At 42.5% G+C, this 18,106-nt stretch overlaps 1 protein-coding gene across 2 annotated transcripts in view; it reads left to right on the forward strand.

The window, feature by feature from the left end:
• The window catches only part of ubxn4 (UBX domain protein 4), an 18,789-nt gene continuing 683 nt past the window's right edge, over window positions 1-18,106 (forward strand). The window contains exons 1-12 of one of the 2 annotated variants that reach the window (XM_065961895.1): window positions 1-160; window positions 3,358-3,460; window positions 5,903-5,931; window positions 6,598-6,716; window positions 6,974-7,124; window positions 7,425-7,491; window positions 7,580-7,634; window positions 7,896-8,060; window positions 8,174-8,301; window positions 8,627-8,729; window positions 11,735-11,866; window positions 17,826-18,043. In XM_065961895.1, the coding sequence (XP_065817967.1) occupies window positions 79-160; window positions 3,358-3,460; window positions 5,903-5,931; window positions 6,598-6,716; window positions 6,974-7,124; window positions 7,425-7,491; window positions 7,580-7,634; window positions 7,896-8,060; window positions 8,174-8,301; window positions 8,627-8,729; window positions 11,735-11,866; window positions 17,826-18,043 (1,352 nt within the window). In that variant the 5' untranslated portion in view covers window positions 1-78. Of the gene's footprint in view, window positions 161-3,357; window positions 3,461-5,902; window positions 5,932-6,597; window positions 6,717-6,973; window positions 7,125-7,424; window positions 7,492-7,579; window positions 7,635-7,895; window positions 8,061-8,173; window positions 8,334-8,575; window positions 8,730-11,734; window positions 11,867-17,825; window positions 18,044-18,106 lie in introns of those variants that run through there. The other variant, XM_065961896.1, reaches the window with a different exon arrangement.

Raw genomic sequence — 18,106 nt, forward strand, 5'->3', positions numbered from 1 at the left:
CAGCTGATGTGTTCAGGAAGTAGAATGTGACTCAGCTGTTAGCTTAGCTGTTAGCACAGACAGACACAGCGGGCTAACATGTTGTGGTTTCAGGGCTCCATTCCAGACGCTATTAGCTCAGCTAAACAGCGGGGTTCCGTGTTCGTGGTCGTTATCACAGGTATGTGTGTCACAGGTGTGTCTGTGTGTGTGTGTCTGTGTGTGTGTGTGTGTGTGTGTGTGTGTGTCACAGTGTGTGTGTTTGTTTGTGTTAGCATGTAGCTACTGTTAGCAGGAACTAAGCTGTGAACAGCGATAACCCATTTAACACCTTAATCACCTGTAACGAACATTTAACACCTTATTCACCTGTATAACAAACATTTAACACCTTAATCACCTGTAACGAACATTTAACACCTTATTCACCTGTATAACAAACATTTAACACCTTAATCACCTGTAACAAACATTTAACACCTTATTCACCTGTAACAAACATTTAACACCTTATTCACCTGTATAACAAACATTTAACACCTTAATCACCTGTAACGAACATTTAACACCTTAATCACCTGTAACGAACATTTAACACCTTATTCACCTGTATAACAAACATTTAACACCTTAATCACCTGTAACGAACATTTAACACCTTATTCACCTGTAACAAACATTTAACACCTTATTCACCTGTAACAAACATTTAACACCTTATTCACCTGTATAACAAACATTTAACACCTTATTCACCTGTATAACAAACATTTAACACCTTATTCACCTGTAACAAACATTTAACACCTTATTCACCTGTATAACAAACATTTAACACCTTATTCACCTGTATAACAAACATTTAACACCTTATTCACCTGTATAACAAACATTTAACACCTTAATCACCTGTAACGAACATTTAACACCTTATTCACCTGTATAACAAACATTTAACACCTTATTCACCTGTATAACAAACATTTAACACCTTATTCACCTGTATAACGAACATTTAACACCTTATTCACCTGTATAACAAACATTTAACACCTTAATCACCTGTAACGAACATTTAACACCTTATTCACCTGTAACAAACATTTAACACCTTAATCACCTGTATAACGAACATTTAACACCTTATTCACCTGTAACAAACATTTAACACCTTATTCACCTGTATAACAAACATTTAACACCTTATTCACCTGTATAACAAACATTTAACACCTTAATCACCTGTATAACAAACATTTAACACCTTAATCACCTGTAACGAACATTTAACACCTTATTCACCTGTATAACAAACATTTAACACCTTATTCACCTGTATAACAAACATTTAACACCTTAATCACCTGTAACGAACATTTAACACCTTAATCACCTGTAACGAACATTTAACACCTTATTCACCTGTATAACAAACATTTAACACCTTAATCACCTGTAACGAACATTTAACACCTTATTCACCTGTATAACAAACATTTAACACCTTAATCACCTGTAACGAACATTTAACACCTTATTCACCTGTATAACAAACATTTAACACCTTATTCACCTGTATAACAAACATTTAACACCTTATTCACCTGTAACAAACATTTAACACCTTATTCACCTGTAACAAACATTTAACACCTTATTCACCTGTATAACGAACATTTAACACCTTATTCACCTGTATAACAAACATTTAACACCTTATTCACCTGTAACAAACATTTAACACCTTATTCACCTGTAACAAACATTTAACACCTTATTCACCTGTATAACGAACATTTAACACCTTATTCACCTGTATAACAAACATTTAACACCTTATTCACCTGTAACGAACATTTAACACCTTATTCACCTGTATAACGAACATTTAACACCTTATTCACCTGTATAACAAACATTTAACACCTTATTCACCTGTAACAAACATTTAACACCTTATTCACCTGTAACAAACGTTTAACACCTTATTCACCTGTATAACAAACATTTAACACCTTATTCACCTGTATAACGAACATTTAACACCTTATTCACCTGTATAACAAACATTTAACACCTTATTCACCTGTATAACAAACATTTAACACCTTATTCACCTGTAACAAACATTTAACACCTTATTCACCTGTAACAAACATTTAACACCTTATTCACCTGTATAACAAACATTTAACACCTTATTCACCTGTATAACAAACATTTAACACCTTAATCACCTGTAACGAACATTTAACACCTTATTCACCTGTATAACAAACATTTAACACCTTATTCACCTGTAACAAACATTTAACACCTTATTCACCTGTAACAAACATTTAACACCTTATTCACCTGTATAACAAACATTTAACACCTTAATCACCTGTAACGAACATTTAACACCTTATTCACCTGTATAACAAACATTTAACACCTTATTCACCTGTATAACAAACATTTAACACCTTATTCACCTGTAACAAACATTTAACACCTTATTCACCTGTAACGAACATTTAACACCTTATTCACCTGTATAACAAACATTTAACACCTTATTCACCTGTAACAAACATTTAACACCTTATTCACCTGTATAACAAACATTTAACACCTTATTCACCTGTATAACAAACATTTAACACCTTATTCACCTGTAACAAACATTTAACACCTTATTCACCTGTAACAAACATTTAACACCTTATTCACCTGTATAACGAACATTTAACACCTTATTCACCTGTAACAAACATTTAACACCTTATTCACCTGTAACAAACATTTAACACCTTATTCACCTGTAACGAACATTTAACACCTTATTCACCTGTAACAAACATTTAACACCTTATTCACCTGTATAACAAACATTTAACACCTTAATCACCTGTATAACGAACATTTAACACCTTATTCACCTGTAACAAACATTTAACACCTTATTCACCTGTATAACAAACATTTAACACCTTAATCACCTGTATAACAAACATTTAACACCTTATTCACCTGTATAACAAACATTTAACACCTTATTCACCTGTATAACAAACATTTAACACCTTAATCACCTGTATAACAAACATTTAACACCTTATTCACCTGTATAACAAACATTTAACACCTTAATCACCTGTAACGAACATTTAACACCTTATTCACCTGTAACAAACATTTAACACCTTATTCACCTGTATAACGAACATTTAACACCTTATTCACCTGTATAACAAACATTTAACACCTTATTCACCTGTAACGAACATTTAACACCTTATTCACCTGTATAACAAACATTTAACACCTTATTCACCTGTTTATTGTGTGTGTGTGTGTGTGTGTGTGTGTGTGTGTGTGTGTGTGTGTTTCTAGGAGACGACCAGCAGTCTTCTCAGCTGATGTCCAGCTGGGAGGATGACATCGTATCAGAATCAGCAAACAGCTGCTGTGTGGCCATCAGAGTGGACGCAAAGAGGTATTGACCACATCTCACGTCAGCACAGTCCTTCCTTTAGAGTCACCTGCTGTCATATTAGCCTTCATACTGAATACTTAAAGGGATACTTCACCTGTTGAAACATGAATCTGTACTGACATTGGGTCATATATATAGAAATGTGAAATACATTTTGAAGTCGGTGCCTTCTTGGCCGAGAAAAGGCAGAAAGTGTTTTTTTGGCTCATGTGGATGAAATCCCAAATCCCACTCCCACTAAGGTCCTCTATTTCAGAATCAGAAATACTGTATTAATCCCAGAGGGAAATTCGATTGTTACAGTTTCTCCAAAATATACAGGATAGCAGTAGAAATATAGAAATAAAAACATTTACAGACATGTTTACTTCAACACATAAGACCATTTACACAACTGATTCAGAGATTTCTTCCAGAATTGATCTTGTAAATTCCTGTCAGAAAACAGACTCTATGTCTGTGTCCATAGACAAACAGTGAGAGCACCAACACTACCAGTCCGCCCCAGCTCCAGCCGGCCCGGCTCCTCGTCCTCACCGCCGACATGCAGGCCTTACTCGCAATTCACACATACTCCGTGCACCGCCACAGTTTTGCTCCCTTGGACGGCTCGCGCCCATTCACACTGGATCCGTTTTTGCGACGTCAGCGCAGCGGAGCGTACCCATGACACATCACAGGAGAACTACAAGATCCTGCGGGAATAAAGAGAAAAACATGCGAACAACATGTTGCTTTGTCTTTCTGAGGATGCATTGTTGTTCATTCGGTTCCTGTTTTGACGTAATGCTGATAAAGTGATGAAAAATACAATCGCGTGTCCGTATATTGTGTTTTATTTTGAAATTGACCGGATGCTCTGTGCGTTTCCTTGTCTGACTTCCTGTCCGGGCTGTCATATTCTGTCCAGTTTGACGCGTTCCTGCGGCGTACTCCGGTGAAAATAGACTCGCTGTGTATTTGAAACGGAGCAGAGCGCAGCGCCGTCGGTGGCACATGCAGGAGACGGACCGCAGCGCTGTGTGAACACAATGATTGACTAGAGTGGAAGCTAAATACAACGTACTGCAGGGCGCTGACGGACCGCGGCACGCACGGAGTATGTGTGAATTGGGCTTTATGCCTCGGCTGCTGAGCTGGCAGTGGGCGGCGGTGGCCAGCAATATAACCGCGAGGCGGTTGCTGCCGACAGGCCGGTCTTGTCTCGTGGCAGCCCTTAACGTGTTTGTAACGTGTTGTAACGTGTTGTAATGTGTTTGTAACGTGTTGTAACATGTTGTAACGTGTTTGTAACATGTTGTAACGTGTTTGTAACATGTTGTAACGTGTTGTAACGTGTTGTAACATGTAACATGTAACATGTTGTAACGTGTTTGGAACATGTTGTAACATGTTGTAACGTGTTTGTAACATGTTGTAAAGTGTTGTAACATGTAACATGTAACATGTTGTAACGTGTTGTAATGTGTTGTAACATGTTGTAACATGTTGTAACGTGTTGTAACGTGTTGTAACATGTTGTAACGTGTTTGTAACATGTTGTAACGTGTTGTAACGTGTTGTAACGTGTTGTAACGTGTTTGTAACATGTAACGTGTTTGTAACATGTTGTAACGTGTTTGTAACGTGTTTGTAACATGTTGTAACGTGTTTGTAACATGTTGTAACGTGTTGTAACATGTAACATGTTGTAACGTGTTTGTAACATGTGACGTGTTGTAACATGTTGTAACGTGTTGTAACGTGTTGTAACGTGTTTGTAACATGTAACATGTTGTAACGTGTTTGTAACATGTTGTAAGGTGTTGTAACGTGTTTGTAATGTGTTGTAACGTGTTTGTAACATGTTGTAACGTGTTGTAACATGTTGTAACGTGTTGTAACGTGTTGTAACGTGTTTGTAACATGTTGTAACGTGTTGTAACGTGTTGTAACGTGTTGTAACGTGTTGTAACGTGTTTGTAACATGTAACATGTTGTAACGTGTTTGTAACATGTTGTAAGGTGTTGTAACGTGTTTGTAACATGTTGTAACGTGTTTGTAACATGTTGTAACGTGTTGTAACGTGTTGTAACGTGTTTGTAACATGTAACGTGTGTTTGTAACATGTTTGTAACATGTTGTAACATGATGTAACATGTAACATGTTGCAACGTGTTTGTAACATGTAACATGTTGTAACGTGTTTGTAACATGTTGTAACATGTTTTTAACATGTAACATGTTGTAACGTGTTTGTAACGTGTTGTAACATGTTGTAACGTGTTTGTAACATGTTGTAACATGTTGTAACATGTTGTAACGTGTTTGTAACGTGTTTGTAACATGTTTTTAACGTGTTGTAACATGTTTTTAACGTGTTGTAACATGTTGTAACATGTAACGTGTTGTAATGTGTTGTAACATGTTGTAACGTGTTTTTAATTCTTTCTTTTTCAAAGTGATACCTGTGTGCAGTTTTCTCAGATCTGTATCCTTTTTGTCTTAAGTTATTGATTAAATGATGATCTATGAAGAGAGTTATTGATCACTGAGGAGAGTTATTGATCTGTGACTGTGAGGAGAGTTATTGATCACTGAGGAGAGGTATTGATCTGTGAGGAGAGTTATTGATCACTGAGGAGAGTTATTGATCTGTGACTGTGAGGAGAGTTATTGATCACTGAGGAGAGTTATTGATTACTGAGGAGAGGTATTGATTACTGAGGAGAGGTATTGATCTGTGAGGAGAGTTATTGATCACTGAGGAGAGTTATTGATCTGTGACTGTGAGGAGAGTTATTGATCACTGAGGAGAGTTATTGATCACTGAGGAGAGGTATTGATCTGTGAGGAGAGTTATTGATCACTGAGGAGAGGTATTGATCTGTGAGGAGAGTTATTGATCACTGAGGAAGGTATTGATAAGCCATGTGGGATAAGCCGAACAGATTTTTATTATCCCTCTCCATTATAACTTAAGGTGACATGTTTGAGTGGAGTCTGTTCCAGGTGAAGCTCTATGTATTGTTAATATGTAGTCATGACGACTGTGATAAGTCTAACGTGAGACAGAGAGGAGCTTTCCTGCAGCTTGTCCAAACAGAAGTTTACACAAAGAGTTTGGGCCATTTTCCTTAAATCCTTTCCCATGAAGATCCAGTGGTGTGCATACCGTCAAGCTTCTTCATCGGAGACAATGGCATTCCACTGGAGGTCATCGCTGGCAGCGTGTCTGCTGAAGAGCTGATCAACAGAATTCACAGGGTGAAGCAGGTAATATTACCATAAATAGTGTCTTATAAGTGAGATAATAAACATTTGACTGACCAGATCAAAAACAGTCTACATTATACACAGATCACTTAAGAGATCAGGCATTTAACAGGTGATTCCTCCTGATCACTCCTCATGTTACATTGTTCAGCTCTCTGTAGGCTGCAGTTCTTCTGAATTTCCCCTCTGCCATCAATAAAGTATTATCCTATCCTAATGGTTCTGCATGCTAAACAATTTAACCTGTTTTCTGACAGATGCATGCTCAGCAGATTGGACCAGACACAATGCCTCCTGCAGAGAACAGTCCCCATGACAACAGGGCTTCACATCCAGCTCCAGAACCAGCTCCAGATTCAGATCCAGGACCATCAGGAGGCGTCACGTCAGCAGCAGAAACAACAAAAGGTGTGACAAAGAAGCTCTCTCTGTGTCTTTGAGTTTCTCTGTCTATCTCTCACTCTATCTGTCTGTGTCTATGTTCTTCTCCACTCTTTAGTTCAGATTGTGATTCTGTTGAACTACATGTAGCATTGATAGAAAGACACATATTCTCATTATAGCGTAATTTGATTTATATAGCGCTTTTCTAAATACTCAATATCAGGAGCAGTCCTCCTGAAATTATGTAGAAATGTTTAGGAGTGTAAACGTGATAACAGCATTAAACTCTGTGCGTGCGTGCTTGTGTGCGTGTGTGTGTCTCAGTGAGTCCTGCTGATCAAACCTCCTCTCAACATCAGAGTGACGAGAACCTGGAAGCTAAAGTGGAGAGGTGAGAGCACACCTGTAGCTGTGATGTGTGTACTGTCCAGTTACTTTTACACGTTTACATTTATATATTTTTCTATTTAATCTTTCAGGTTGACGAAAAAACTGGAGGAGAGACGAGAGCAGAAGAAGGTGGGAGAAGACGAGGTGAGGAAACATGTGCTGCACTCAGGTCTGATAGCATTATCCCGTCTGCTCTTTTTATAAAGCGTCTCCAGATAACACTTGTTATGAATTGGCACTATTCAAATAATGATTGATTGAAGTGACCTTAAGTTTCGCTTGATTACCTGGCCACTTTTGTGCTCTGTGTCATTAGCTTAATGAGCTAGCAGAAGCTAGCTCCTGTAGAGATTTGATGAAGCCTTGGCATTCTCGTCTCTGATTGGTCGGTTTGTTGTGACTCAGAACGAGATCAGGAAGGAGATGGAAAGGAGGAAGACGGGCAAAGACGTGCAGGACTTTAAGAAGAAACAGGAAGACGAGAAGACGAAGAGACTCATGGAGGAGAGGAACCGAGAGAAAGCAGAGGAGAGAGCAGCCCGAGAGCGAGTAAAACAGCAGATTGCCATGGTAACGTCACCCTCAACATCCACCCCCGAAACCCAGAGACCCCCAAAACCCCGAAATCCAACCTAACCGATCCTTATAGATTAAATGATAATAATAATGTTCTCCGTGTTCAGGACCGCGCTGACCGGGCAGCGCGTTACGCTAAAGTCCAGGAGGAGGATCAAGCGGCTAAACTGGCGGCCCAGCAGGTGAGACAGGCGGAGCAGGAGGCCCGGAGGGAGGTGCTGCTCAGGGAGAGGAGGTACATCGTGTGTGTGTGTGTGTGTGTGTGTGTGTGTGTGTGTGTGTGTGTGTGTGTGTGTGTGTGTGTGTGTGTGTGTGTGTGTGTGTGTGTGTGTGTGTGTGTGTGTGTGTGTGTGTGTGTGTGTGTGTGTGTGTGTGTGTGTGTGTGTGTGTGTGTGTGTGTGTGTGTGTGTGTGTGTGTGTGTGTGTGTGTGTGTGTGTGTGTGTGTGTGTGTGTGTGTGTGTGTCTGTGTCTGTGTGTGTGTCTGTGTCTGTGTGTGTGTCTGTGTGTCTGTGTCTGTGTCTGTCTTTCTTTCTGTTGAAACGTGGGTGTGTGTTAACAGCACCGTGGCGAGGATACAGTTCCGGCTCCCTGACGGCTCTTCCTTCACGAACCAGTTCCCGTCACAGAGCAGACTGCAGGAGGCTCGAAACTTTGCTGTCCAGGTGTGTTTCTGTTTCCTTCTACCTGTAAAGAGCTGACTACCACTGTGTTCTCTCTGTCTCTCCTCTACTACCTAACTTAAAATGTGTGCACTCCTCTACTCCACACACTCGTTAACTTAAATAGTGTACACTCCTCTACTCCACACACTCGTTAACTTAAATAGTGTACACTCCTCTACTCCACACACTCGTTAACTTAAATAGTGTACACTCCTCTACTCCTCACACTCGTTAACTTAAATAGTGTGCACTCCTCTACTCCACACACTCGTTAACTTAAATAGTGTGCACTCCTCACACTCGTTAACTTAAATAGTGTACACTCCTCTACTCCTCACACTCGTTAACTTAAATAGTGTGCACTCCTCTACTCCACACACTCGTTAACTTAAATAGTGTGCACTCCTCACACTCGTTAACTTAAATAGTGTGCACTCCTCACACTCGTTAACTTAAATAGTGTGCACTCCTCACACTCGTTAACTTAAATAGTGTGCACTCCTCACACTCGTTAACTTAAATAGTGTGCACTCCTCTACTCCACACACTCGTTAACTTAAATAGTGTGCACTCCTCTACTCCTCACACTCGTTAACTTAAATAGTGTGCACTCCTCTACTCCACACACTCGTTAACTTAAATAGTGTGCACTCCTCACACTCGTTAACTTAAATAGTGTGCACTCCTCACACTCGTTAACTTAAATAGTGTGCACTCCTCACACTCGTTAACTTAAATAGTGTACACTCCTCTACTCCTCACACTCGTTAACTTAAATAGTGTGCACTCCTCTACTCCTCACACTCGTTAACTTAAATAGTGTACACTCCTCTACTCCACATACTCGTTAACTTAAATAGTGTGCACTCCTCTACTCCACACACTCGTTAACTTAAATAGTGTACACTCCTCTACTCCACACACTCGTTAACTTAAATAGTGTACACTCCTCTACTCCACACACTCGTTAACTTAAATAGTGTGCACTCCTCTACTCCTCACACTCGTTAACTTAAATAGTGTGCACTCCTCACACTCGTTAACTTAAATAGTGTGCACTCCTCACACTCGTTAACTTAAATAGTGTACACTCCTCTACTCCTCACACTCGTTAACTTAAATAGTGTGCACTCCTCTACTCCACACACTCGTTAACTTAAATAGTGTGCACTCCTCTACTCCTCACACTCGTTAACTTAAATAGTGTGCACTCCTCTACTCCTCACACTCGTTAACTTAAATAGTGTGCACTCCTCACACTCGTTAACTTAAATAGTGTGCACTCCTCACACTCGTTAACTTAAATAGTGTGCACTCCTCACACTCGTTAACTTAAATAGTGTGCACTCCTCTACTCCTCACACTCGTTAACTTAAATAGTGTGCACTCCTCTACTCCTCACACTCGTTAACTTAAATAGTGTGCACTCCTCTACTCCTCACACTCGTTAACTTAAATAGTGTGCACTCCTCACACTCGTTAACTTAAATAGTGTGCACTCCTCACACTCGTTAACTTAAATAGTGTGCACTCCTCTACTCCTCACACTCGTTAACTTAAATAGTGTACACTCCTCTACTCCTCACACTCGTTAACTTAAATAGTGTACACTCCTCACACTCGTTAACTTAAATAGTGTGCACTCCTCACACTCGTTAACTTAAATAGTGTACACTCCTCTACTCCTCACACTCGTTAACTTAAATAGTGTACACTCCTCTACGCCACACACTCGTTAACTTAAATAGTGTACACTCCTCTACTCCACACACTCGTTAACTTAAATAGTGTACACTCCTCTACTCCACACACTCGTTAACTTAAATAGTGTGCTTATCATATTAATTTAAGATTCACAAGTCACATTTTGACAGGTATTTGCAACTCAGGAATTTTATAGCATCTAACTCTGATTACTTCCCTCAATGCCCGCCGGTTTCCCTGCTAGATTCAATTTTGAAATGTAAAATGGACACCAAACATATTATAGGCAAGATTTATATATTGCTCAACTCTGCTCAATGTTACTGGTCTGGAGAGCCTTAAGAACAAGTGGGAAGCAGACCTGGGTGAGGTAATTGCAGAGGCAGTTTGGCATAAAGTCATACAAAGGATTTATTCCTCCTTGTGTGCACGCTGTAATTCAGTTTAAAGTTGTTCATCGTTTGCATTGGTCCAAAGATAAACTAGCTAAATTTAAACAGATCTTGACCCAACATGTGATCGTTGTAAACAGGCTCCTGCCACTTTGTTACATATGTTCTAGACATGCCCAAAACTTTTTGGTTTCTGCTGGAGACCTTTCAAGAATATGTGGGACAACGGTCGATCCCTCTCCACTGATCTCTGTTTGGTGTTGCCCAGATGAACCCTCCTGTTAATGGGCACCAAAACAATATGATAGCCTTTTGCTCCCTTTTGGCCAGAAGACTAATATTATCTAAATGGAAGGACATATGGCCAATGGATAAGGGAGGTCATGTTTCTAACCCACTTAGACAAAATCAGATATACTATAAGAGGTTGCACCAGGAAATTCTATATATTTTGTTGAAGATATGACAGCTAACAACATAACTATGTAACCTTTTTATTTCTTTTTTCTTTTTTCTGTTTTGTTTTTTTAATGTATTTTATTATTTTCTGTCTGTTGTTTATTTGTTTATATGTCAGTTTATTCTTCTTGTCATTGTCTGGCTGCAGGCTTACTGATGATCCAGTGCTCGGGGAATTGGGGATTGGACAGGTTTCCTTTCTGACTGTCCTATGTTTGTGCTGTTGTTGTTTATGTTTTTGTGATATATTTGAAAAAAATAAATAAAAAGACCTTGGGGGGGAAATTTTTTTTTTTTTTAAATAGTGTGCACTCCTCTACGTCTACCACTTGTGAACTTGGAGGAGGATTGTTCATGGGGCCCAGGATTCAGAGCCATGCCATGTACAGACTGTCTGAGTGAAATCACGATAACCCTCTCATTTGTCATTATGTGCTGCTCCTGTTTCAGGAAGTGGGAAATCGCTATGGCAACTTCTCCTTGGCAACAATGTTCCCTCGGCGGGAGTTCACCAATGAAGACCTCGAGCGGACTTTGCTGGAGCTGGAACTGGCTCCCAGTGCTTCCATAGTGCTGCTGCCAGTGAGTTTAACAAGTCTCAGCCAAGTCTGCGAAACATGTTCTGGTCGAGTCCAGGAGAGTGAAACAAGCTGACCAGTTTCGGTGTTGGTACTAGGCTAACTGACAGTCAGACAGCTGGTTTAAAAATAATTGTTAAAATGTAAAATTATTATATAATTGTTATAAAATAAAAGTCAGCAGGGGGATGTAAGTCTGCTCTGTTCATGGTAAAACATTAGCTTAACTTCTGTAAGGCAGGATAGGGAAACATGTTGTTACATGTCTCTAGTCAGTGTCTGACGTGTCTGTTGTTTTGACGTGTCTCCAGTCAGTGTCTGACGTGTCTCTAGTCAGTGTCTGACGTGTCTGTTGTTTTGACGTGTCTCCAGTCAGTGTCTGACGTGTCTCTAGTCAGTGTCTGACGTGTCTGTTGTTTTGACGTGTCTCTAGTCAGTGTCTGACGTGTCTGTTGTTTTGACGTGTCTCTAGTCAGTGTCTGACGTGTCTCTAGTCAGTGTCTGACGTGTCTGTTGTTTTGACGTGTCTCTAGTCAGTGTCTGACGTGTCTCTAGTCAGTGTCTGACGTGTCTGTTGTTTTGACGTGTCTCCAGTCAGTGTCTGACGTGTCTCTAGTCAGTGTCTGACGTGTCTGTTGTTTTGACGTGTCTCTAGTCAGTGTCTGACGTGTCTGTTGTTTTGACGTGTCTCTAGTCAGTGTCTGACGTGTCTCTAGTCAGTGTCTGACGTGTCTGTTGTTTTGACGTGTCTCTAGTCAGTGTCTGACGTGTCTGTTGTTTTGACGTGTCTCTAGTCAGTGTCTGACGTGTCTCTAGTCAGTGTCTGACGTGTCTCTAGTCAGTGTCTGACATGTCTGTTGTTTTGACGTGTCTCTAGTCAGTGTCTGATGTGTCTCTAGTCAGTGTCTGACATGTCTGTTGTTTTGACGTGTCTCTAGTCAGTGTCTGATGTGTCTCTAGTCAGTGTCTGACGTGTCTCCAGTCAGTGTCTGACGTGTCTGTTGTTTTGACGTGTCTCTAGTCAGTGTCTGACGTGTCTCTAGTCAGTGTCTGACGTGTCTGTTGTTTTGACGTGTCTCTAGTCAGTGTCTGACGTGTCTGTTGTTTTGACGTGTCTCTAGTCAGTGTCTGACGTGTCTCTAGTCAGTGTCTGACGTGTCTCTAGTCAGTGTCTGACATGTCTGTTGTTTTGACGTGTCTCTAGTCAGTGTCTGATGTGTCTCTAGTCAGTGTCTGACGTGTCTCCAGTCAGTGTCTGACGTGTCTGTTGTTTTGACGTGTCTCCAGTCAGTGTCTGATGTGTCTCTAGTCAGTGTCTGACGTGTCTCCAGTCAGTGTCTGACGTGTCTCTAGTCAGTGTCTGACGTGTCTCTAGTCAGTGTCTGACATGTCTGTTGTTTTGACGTGTCTCTAGTCAGTATCTGACGTGTCTGTTGTTTTGACGTGTCTCTAGTCAGTGTCTGACGTGTCTCTAGTCAGTGTCTGATGTGTCTCCAGTCAGTGTCTGACGTGTCTCTAGTCAGTATCTGACGTGTCTGTTGTTTTGACGTGTCTCTAGTCAGTGTCTGACGTGTCTCCAGTCAGTGTCTGACGTGTCTGTTGTTTTGACGTGTCTCCAGTCAGTGTCTGACGTGTCTCTAGTCAGTGTCTGACGTGTCTCCAGTCAGTGTCTGATGTGTCTCTAGTCAGTGTCTGACGTGTCTCCAGTCAGTGTCTGATGTGTCTCTAGTCAGTGTCTGACGTGTCTCCAGTCAGTGTCTGACGTGTCTCTAGTCAGTGTCTGACGTGTCTCTAGTCAGTGTCTGACATGTCTGTTGTTTTGACGTGTCTCTAGTCAGTATCTGACGTGTCTGTTGTTTTGACGTGTCTCTAGTCAGTGTCTGACGTGTCTCTAGTCAGTGTCTGATGTGTCTCCAGTCAGTGTCTGACGTGTCTCTAGTCAGTATCTGACGTGTCTGTTGTTTTGACGTGTCTCTAGTCAGTGTCTGACGTGTCTCCAGTCAGTGTCTGACGTGTCTGTTGTTTTGACGTGTCTCCAGTCAGTGTCTGACGTGTCTCTAGTCAGTGTCTGACGTGTCTCCAGTCAGTGTCTGATGTGTCTCTAGTCAGTGTCTGACGTGTCTCCAGTCAGTGTCTGACGTGTCTCTAGTCAGTATCTGACGTGTCTCCAGTCAGTGTCTGACGTGTCTCCAGTCAGTGTCTGACGTGTCTGTTGTTTTGACGTGTCTCTAGTCAGTGTCTGACGTGTCTCCAGTCAGTGTCTGACGTGTCTGTTGTTTTGACGTGTCTCTAGTCAGTGTCTGACGTGTCTGTTGTTTTGACGTGTCTCCAGTCAGTGTCTGATGTGTCTCCAGTCAGTGTCTGACGTGTCTGTTGTTTTGACGTGTCTCCAGTCAGTGTCTGATGTGTCTCTAGTCAGTGTCTGACGTGTCTCCAGTCAGTGTCTGACGTGTCTGTTGTTTTGACGTGTCTCCAGTCAGTGTCTGACGTGTCTCTAGTCAGTTTCTGACGTGTCTCCAGTCAGTGTCTGATGTGTCTCTAGTCAGTGTCTGACGTGTCTCCAGTCAGTGTCTTATGTGTCTCTAGTCAGTATCTGACGTGTCTCCAGTCAGTGTCTGACGTGTCTCCAGTCAGTGTCTGACGTGTCTGTTGTTTTGACGTGTCTCTAGTCAGTGTCTGACGTGTCTGTTGTTTTGACGTGTCTCTAGTCAGTGTCTGACGTGTCTGTTGTTTTGACGTGTCTCCAGTCAGTGTCTGATGTGTCTCCAGTCAGTGTCTGACGTGTCTGTTGTTTTGACGTGTCTCTAGTCAGTGTCTGACGTGTCTGTTGTTTTGACGTGTCTCCAGTCAGTGTCTGACGTGTCTGTTGTTTTGACGTGTCTCTAGTCAGTGTCTGACGTGTCTGTTGTTTTGACGTGTCTCTAGTCAGTGTCTGACGTGTCTGTTGTTTTGACGTGTCTCTAGTCAGTGTCTGACGTGTCTCCAGTCAGTGTCTGACGTGTCTCTAGTCAGTGTCTGACGTGTCTCTAGTCAGTGTCTGGCATGTCTGTTGTTTTGACGTGTCTCTAGTCAGTGTCTGACGTGTCTCCAGTCAGTGTCTGACGTGTCTCTAGTCAGTGTCTGACGTGTCTCCAGTCAGTGTCTGACGTGTCTCTAGTCAGTGTCTGACGTGTCTCTAGTCAGTGTCTGACATGTCTGTTGTTTTGACGTGTCTCCAGTCAGTGTCTGACGTGTCTCCAGTCAGTGTCTGACGTGTCTCTAGTCAGTGTCTGACGTGTCTCCAGTCAGTGTCTGACGTGTCTGTTGTTTTGACGTGTCTCTAGTCAGTGTCTGACGTGTCTCCAGTCAGTGTCTGACGTGTCTGTTGTTTTGACGTGTCTCTAGTCAGTGTCTGACGTGTCTCCAGTCAGTGTCTGACGTGTCTGTTGTTTTGACGTGTCTCTAGTCAGTGTCTGACGTGTCTCTAGTCAGTGTCTGACGTGTCTCCAGTCAGTGTCTGACGTGTCTGTTGTTTTGACGTGTCTCTAGTCAGTGTCTGACGTGTCTCCAGTCAGTGTCTGACGTGTCTGTTGTTTTGACGTGTCTCTAGTCAGTGTCTGACATGTCTGTTGTTTTGACGTGTCTCCAGTCAGTGTCTGACGTGTCTCCAGTCAGTGTCTGACGTGTCTCTAGTCAGTGTCTGACGTGTCTCCAGTCAGTGTCTGACGTGTCTGTTGTTTTGACGTGTCTCTAGTCAGTGTCTGACGTGTCTCCAGTCAGTGTCTGACGTGTCTGTTGTTTTGACGTGTCTCTAGTCAGTGTCTGACGTGTCTCCAGTCAGTGTCTGACGTGTCTGTTGTTTTGACGTGTCTCTAGTCAGTGTCTGACGTGTCTCTAGTCAGTGTCTGACGTGTCTCCAGTCAGTGTCTGACGTGTCTGTTGTTTTGACGTGTCTCTAGTCAGTGTCTGACGTGTCTCCAGTCAGTGTCTGACGTGTCTCCAGTCAGTGTCTGACGTGTCTGTTGTTTTGACGTGTCTCTAGTCAGTGTCTGACATGTCTGTTGTTTTGACGTGTCTCTAGTCAGTGTCTGACGTGTCTCTAGTCAGTGTCTGACGTGTCTCCAGTCAGTGTCTGACGTGTCTCTAGTCAGTGTCTGACGTGTCTCTAGTCAGTGTCTGACATGTCTGTTGTTTTGACGTGTCTCCAGTCAGTGTCTGACGTGTCTCCAGTCAGTGTCTGACGTGTCTCTAGTCAGTGTCTGACGTGTCTCCAGTCAGTGTCTGACGTGTCTGTTGTTTTGACGTGTCTCTGGTCAGTGTCTGACATGTCTCTAGTCAGTGTCTGTTGTTTTGACGTGTCTCTAGTCAGTGTCTGACATGTCTGTTGTTTTGACGTGTCTCTAGTCAGTATCTGATGTGTCTCCAGTCAGTGTCTGACGTGTCTGTTGTTTTGACGTGTCTCCAGTCAGTGTCTGACGTGTCTCTAGTCAGTGTCTGACGTGTCTCTAGTCAGTGTCTGACGTGTCTCCAGTCAGTGTCTGACGTGTCTCCAGTCAGTGTCTGACGTGCCTCTAGTCAGTGTCTGACGTGTCTGTTGTTTTGACGTGTCTCTAGTCAGTGTCTGACGTGTCTCCAGTCAGTGTCTGACGTGTCTGTTGTTTTGACGTGTCTCTAGTCAGTGTCTGACGTGTCTGTTGTTTTGACGTGTCTCTAGTCAGTGTCTGACGTGTCTCTAGTCAGTGTCTGACATGTCTGTTGTTTTGACGTGTCTCTAGTCAGTGTCTGACGTGTCTCCAGTCAGTGTCTGACGTGTCTCTAGTCAGTGTCTGACGTGTCTCTAGTCAGTGTCTGACATGTCTGTTGTTTTGACGTGTCTCTAGTCAGTGTCTGACGTGTCTCCAGTCAGTGTCTGACGTGTCTCTAGTCAGTGTCTGATGTGTCTCCAGTCAGTGTCTGACGTGTCTGTTGTTTTGACGTGTCTCTAGTCAGTGTCTGACGTGCCTCTAGTCAGTGTCTGTTGTTTTGACGTGTCTCTAGTCAGTGTCTGACATGTCTGTTGTTTTGACGTGTCTCCAGTCAGTATCTGACGTGTCTCTAGTCAGTGTCTGTTGTTTTGACGTGTCTCTAGTCAGTGTCTGACGTGTCTGTTGTTTTGACGTGTCTGTTGTTTTGACGTGTCTCTAGTCAGTGTCTGACGTGTCTGTTGTTTTGACGTGTCTCCAGTCAGTGTCTGACGTGTCTCCAGTCAGTGTCTGACGTGTCTCCAGTCAGTGTCTGACGTGTCTGTTGTTTTGACGTGTCTCTAGTCAGTGTCTGACGTGTCTCCAGTCAGTGTCTGACGTGTCTGTTGTTTTGACGTGTCTCTAGTCAGTGTCTGACGTGTCTCCAGTCAGTGTCTGACGTGTCTCTAGTCAGTGTCTGACGTGTCTCCAGTCAGTGTCTGACGTGTCTCCAGTCAGTGTCTGACGTGTCTCTAGTCAGTGTCTGACATGTCTGTTGTTTTGACGTGTCTCTAGTCAGTGTCTGACGTGTCTCCAGTCAGTGTCTGACGTGTCTGTTGTTTTGACGTGTCTCCAGTCAGTGTCTGACGTGTCTGTTGTTTTGACGTGTCTCTAGTCAGTGTCTGACATGTCTGTTGTTTTGACGTGTCTCTAGTCAGTGTCTGATGTGTCTCTAGTCAGTGTCTGTTGTTTTGACGTGTCTCTAGTCAGTGTCTGACGTGTCTGTTGTTTTGACGTGTCTGTTGTTTTGACGTGTCTCTAGTCAGTGTCTGACGTGTCTCTAGTCAGTGTCTGACGTGTCTGTTGTTTTGACGTGTCTCTAGTCAGTGTCTGACGTGTCTCTAGTCAGTGTCTGACGTGTCTGTTGTTTTGACATGTCTCCAGTCAGTGTCTGACGTGTCTCTAGTCAGTGTCTGACGTGTCTGTTGTTTTGACGTGTCTCTAGTCAGTGTCTAATTTATCTGTTGTGATTGGTCCTCGCAGCAGTCTAGTAGACCTTCTAACACGGTGGCTCAGTCCTCTGGGGGCGGTATCTGGGCGGTTCTGGGCACGCTCCTCTACCCTCTGCTGGCTGTGTGGAGATTCCTCAGCTCCTTCCTGTTTACAGCCCCGCCCCCTCCTGGAACGTCATCCAGAGACCCTGTCCAGCACCAGTCCAACTCCTACTCAAACTCCACAGCAACATCGGACAAAACAAAGCGGTAAGGTGGAACTGCTTTGTGTGTGTGTGTGTGTGTGTGTCTGTGTGTGTATTTATGATACAT

The sequence above is a fragment of the Labrus bergylta genome, chromosome 13 (assembly GCF_963930695.1).
Source record: "Labrus bergylta chromosome 13, fLabBer1.1, whole genome shotgun sequence".
Taxonomy (NCBI): domain Eukaryota; kingdom Metazoa; phylum Chordata; class Actinopteri; order Labriformes; family Labridae; genus Labrus; species Labrus bergylta.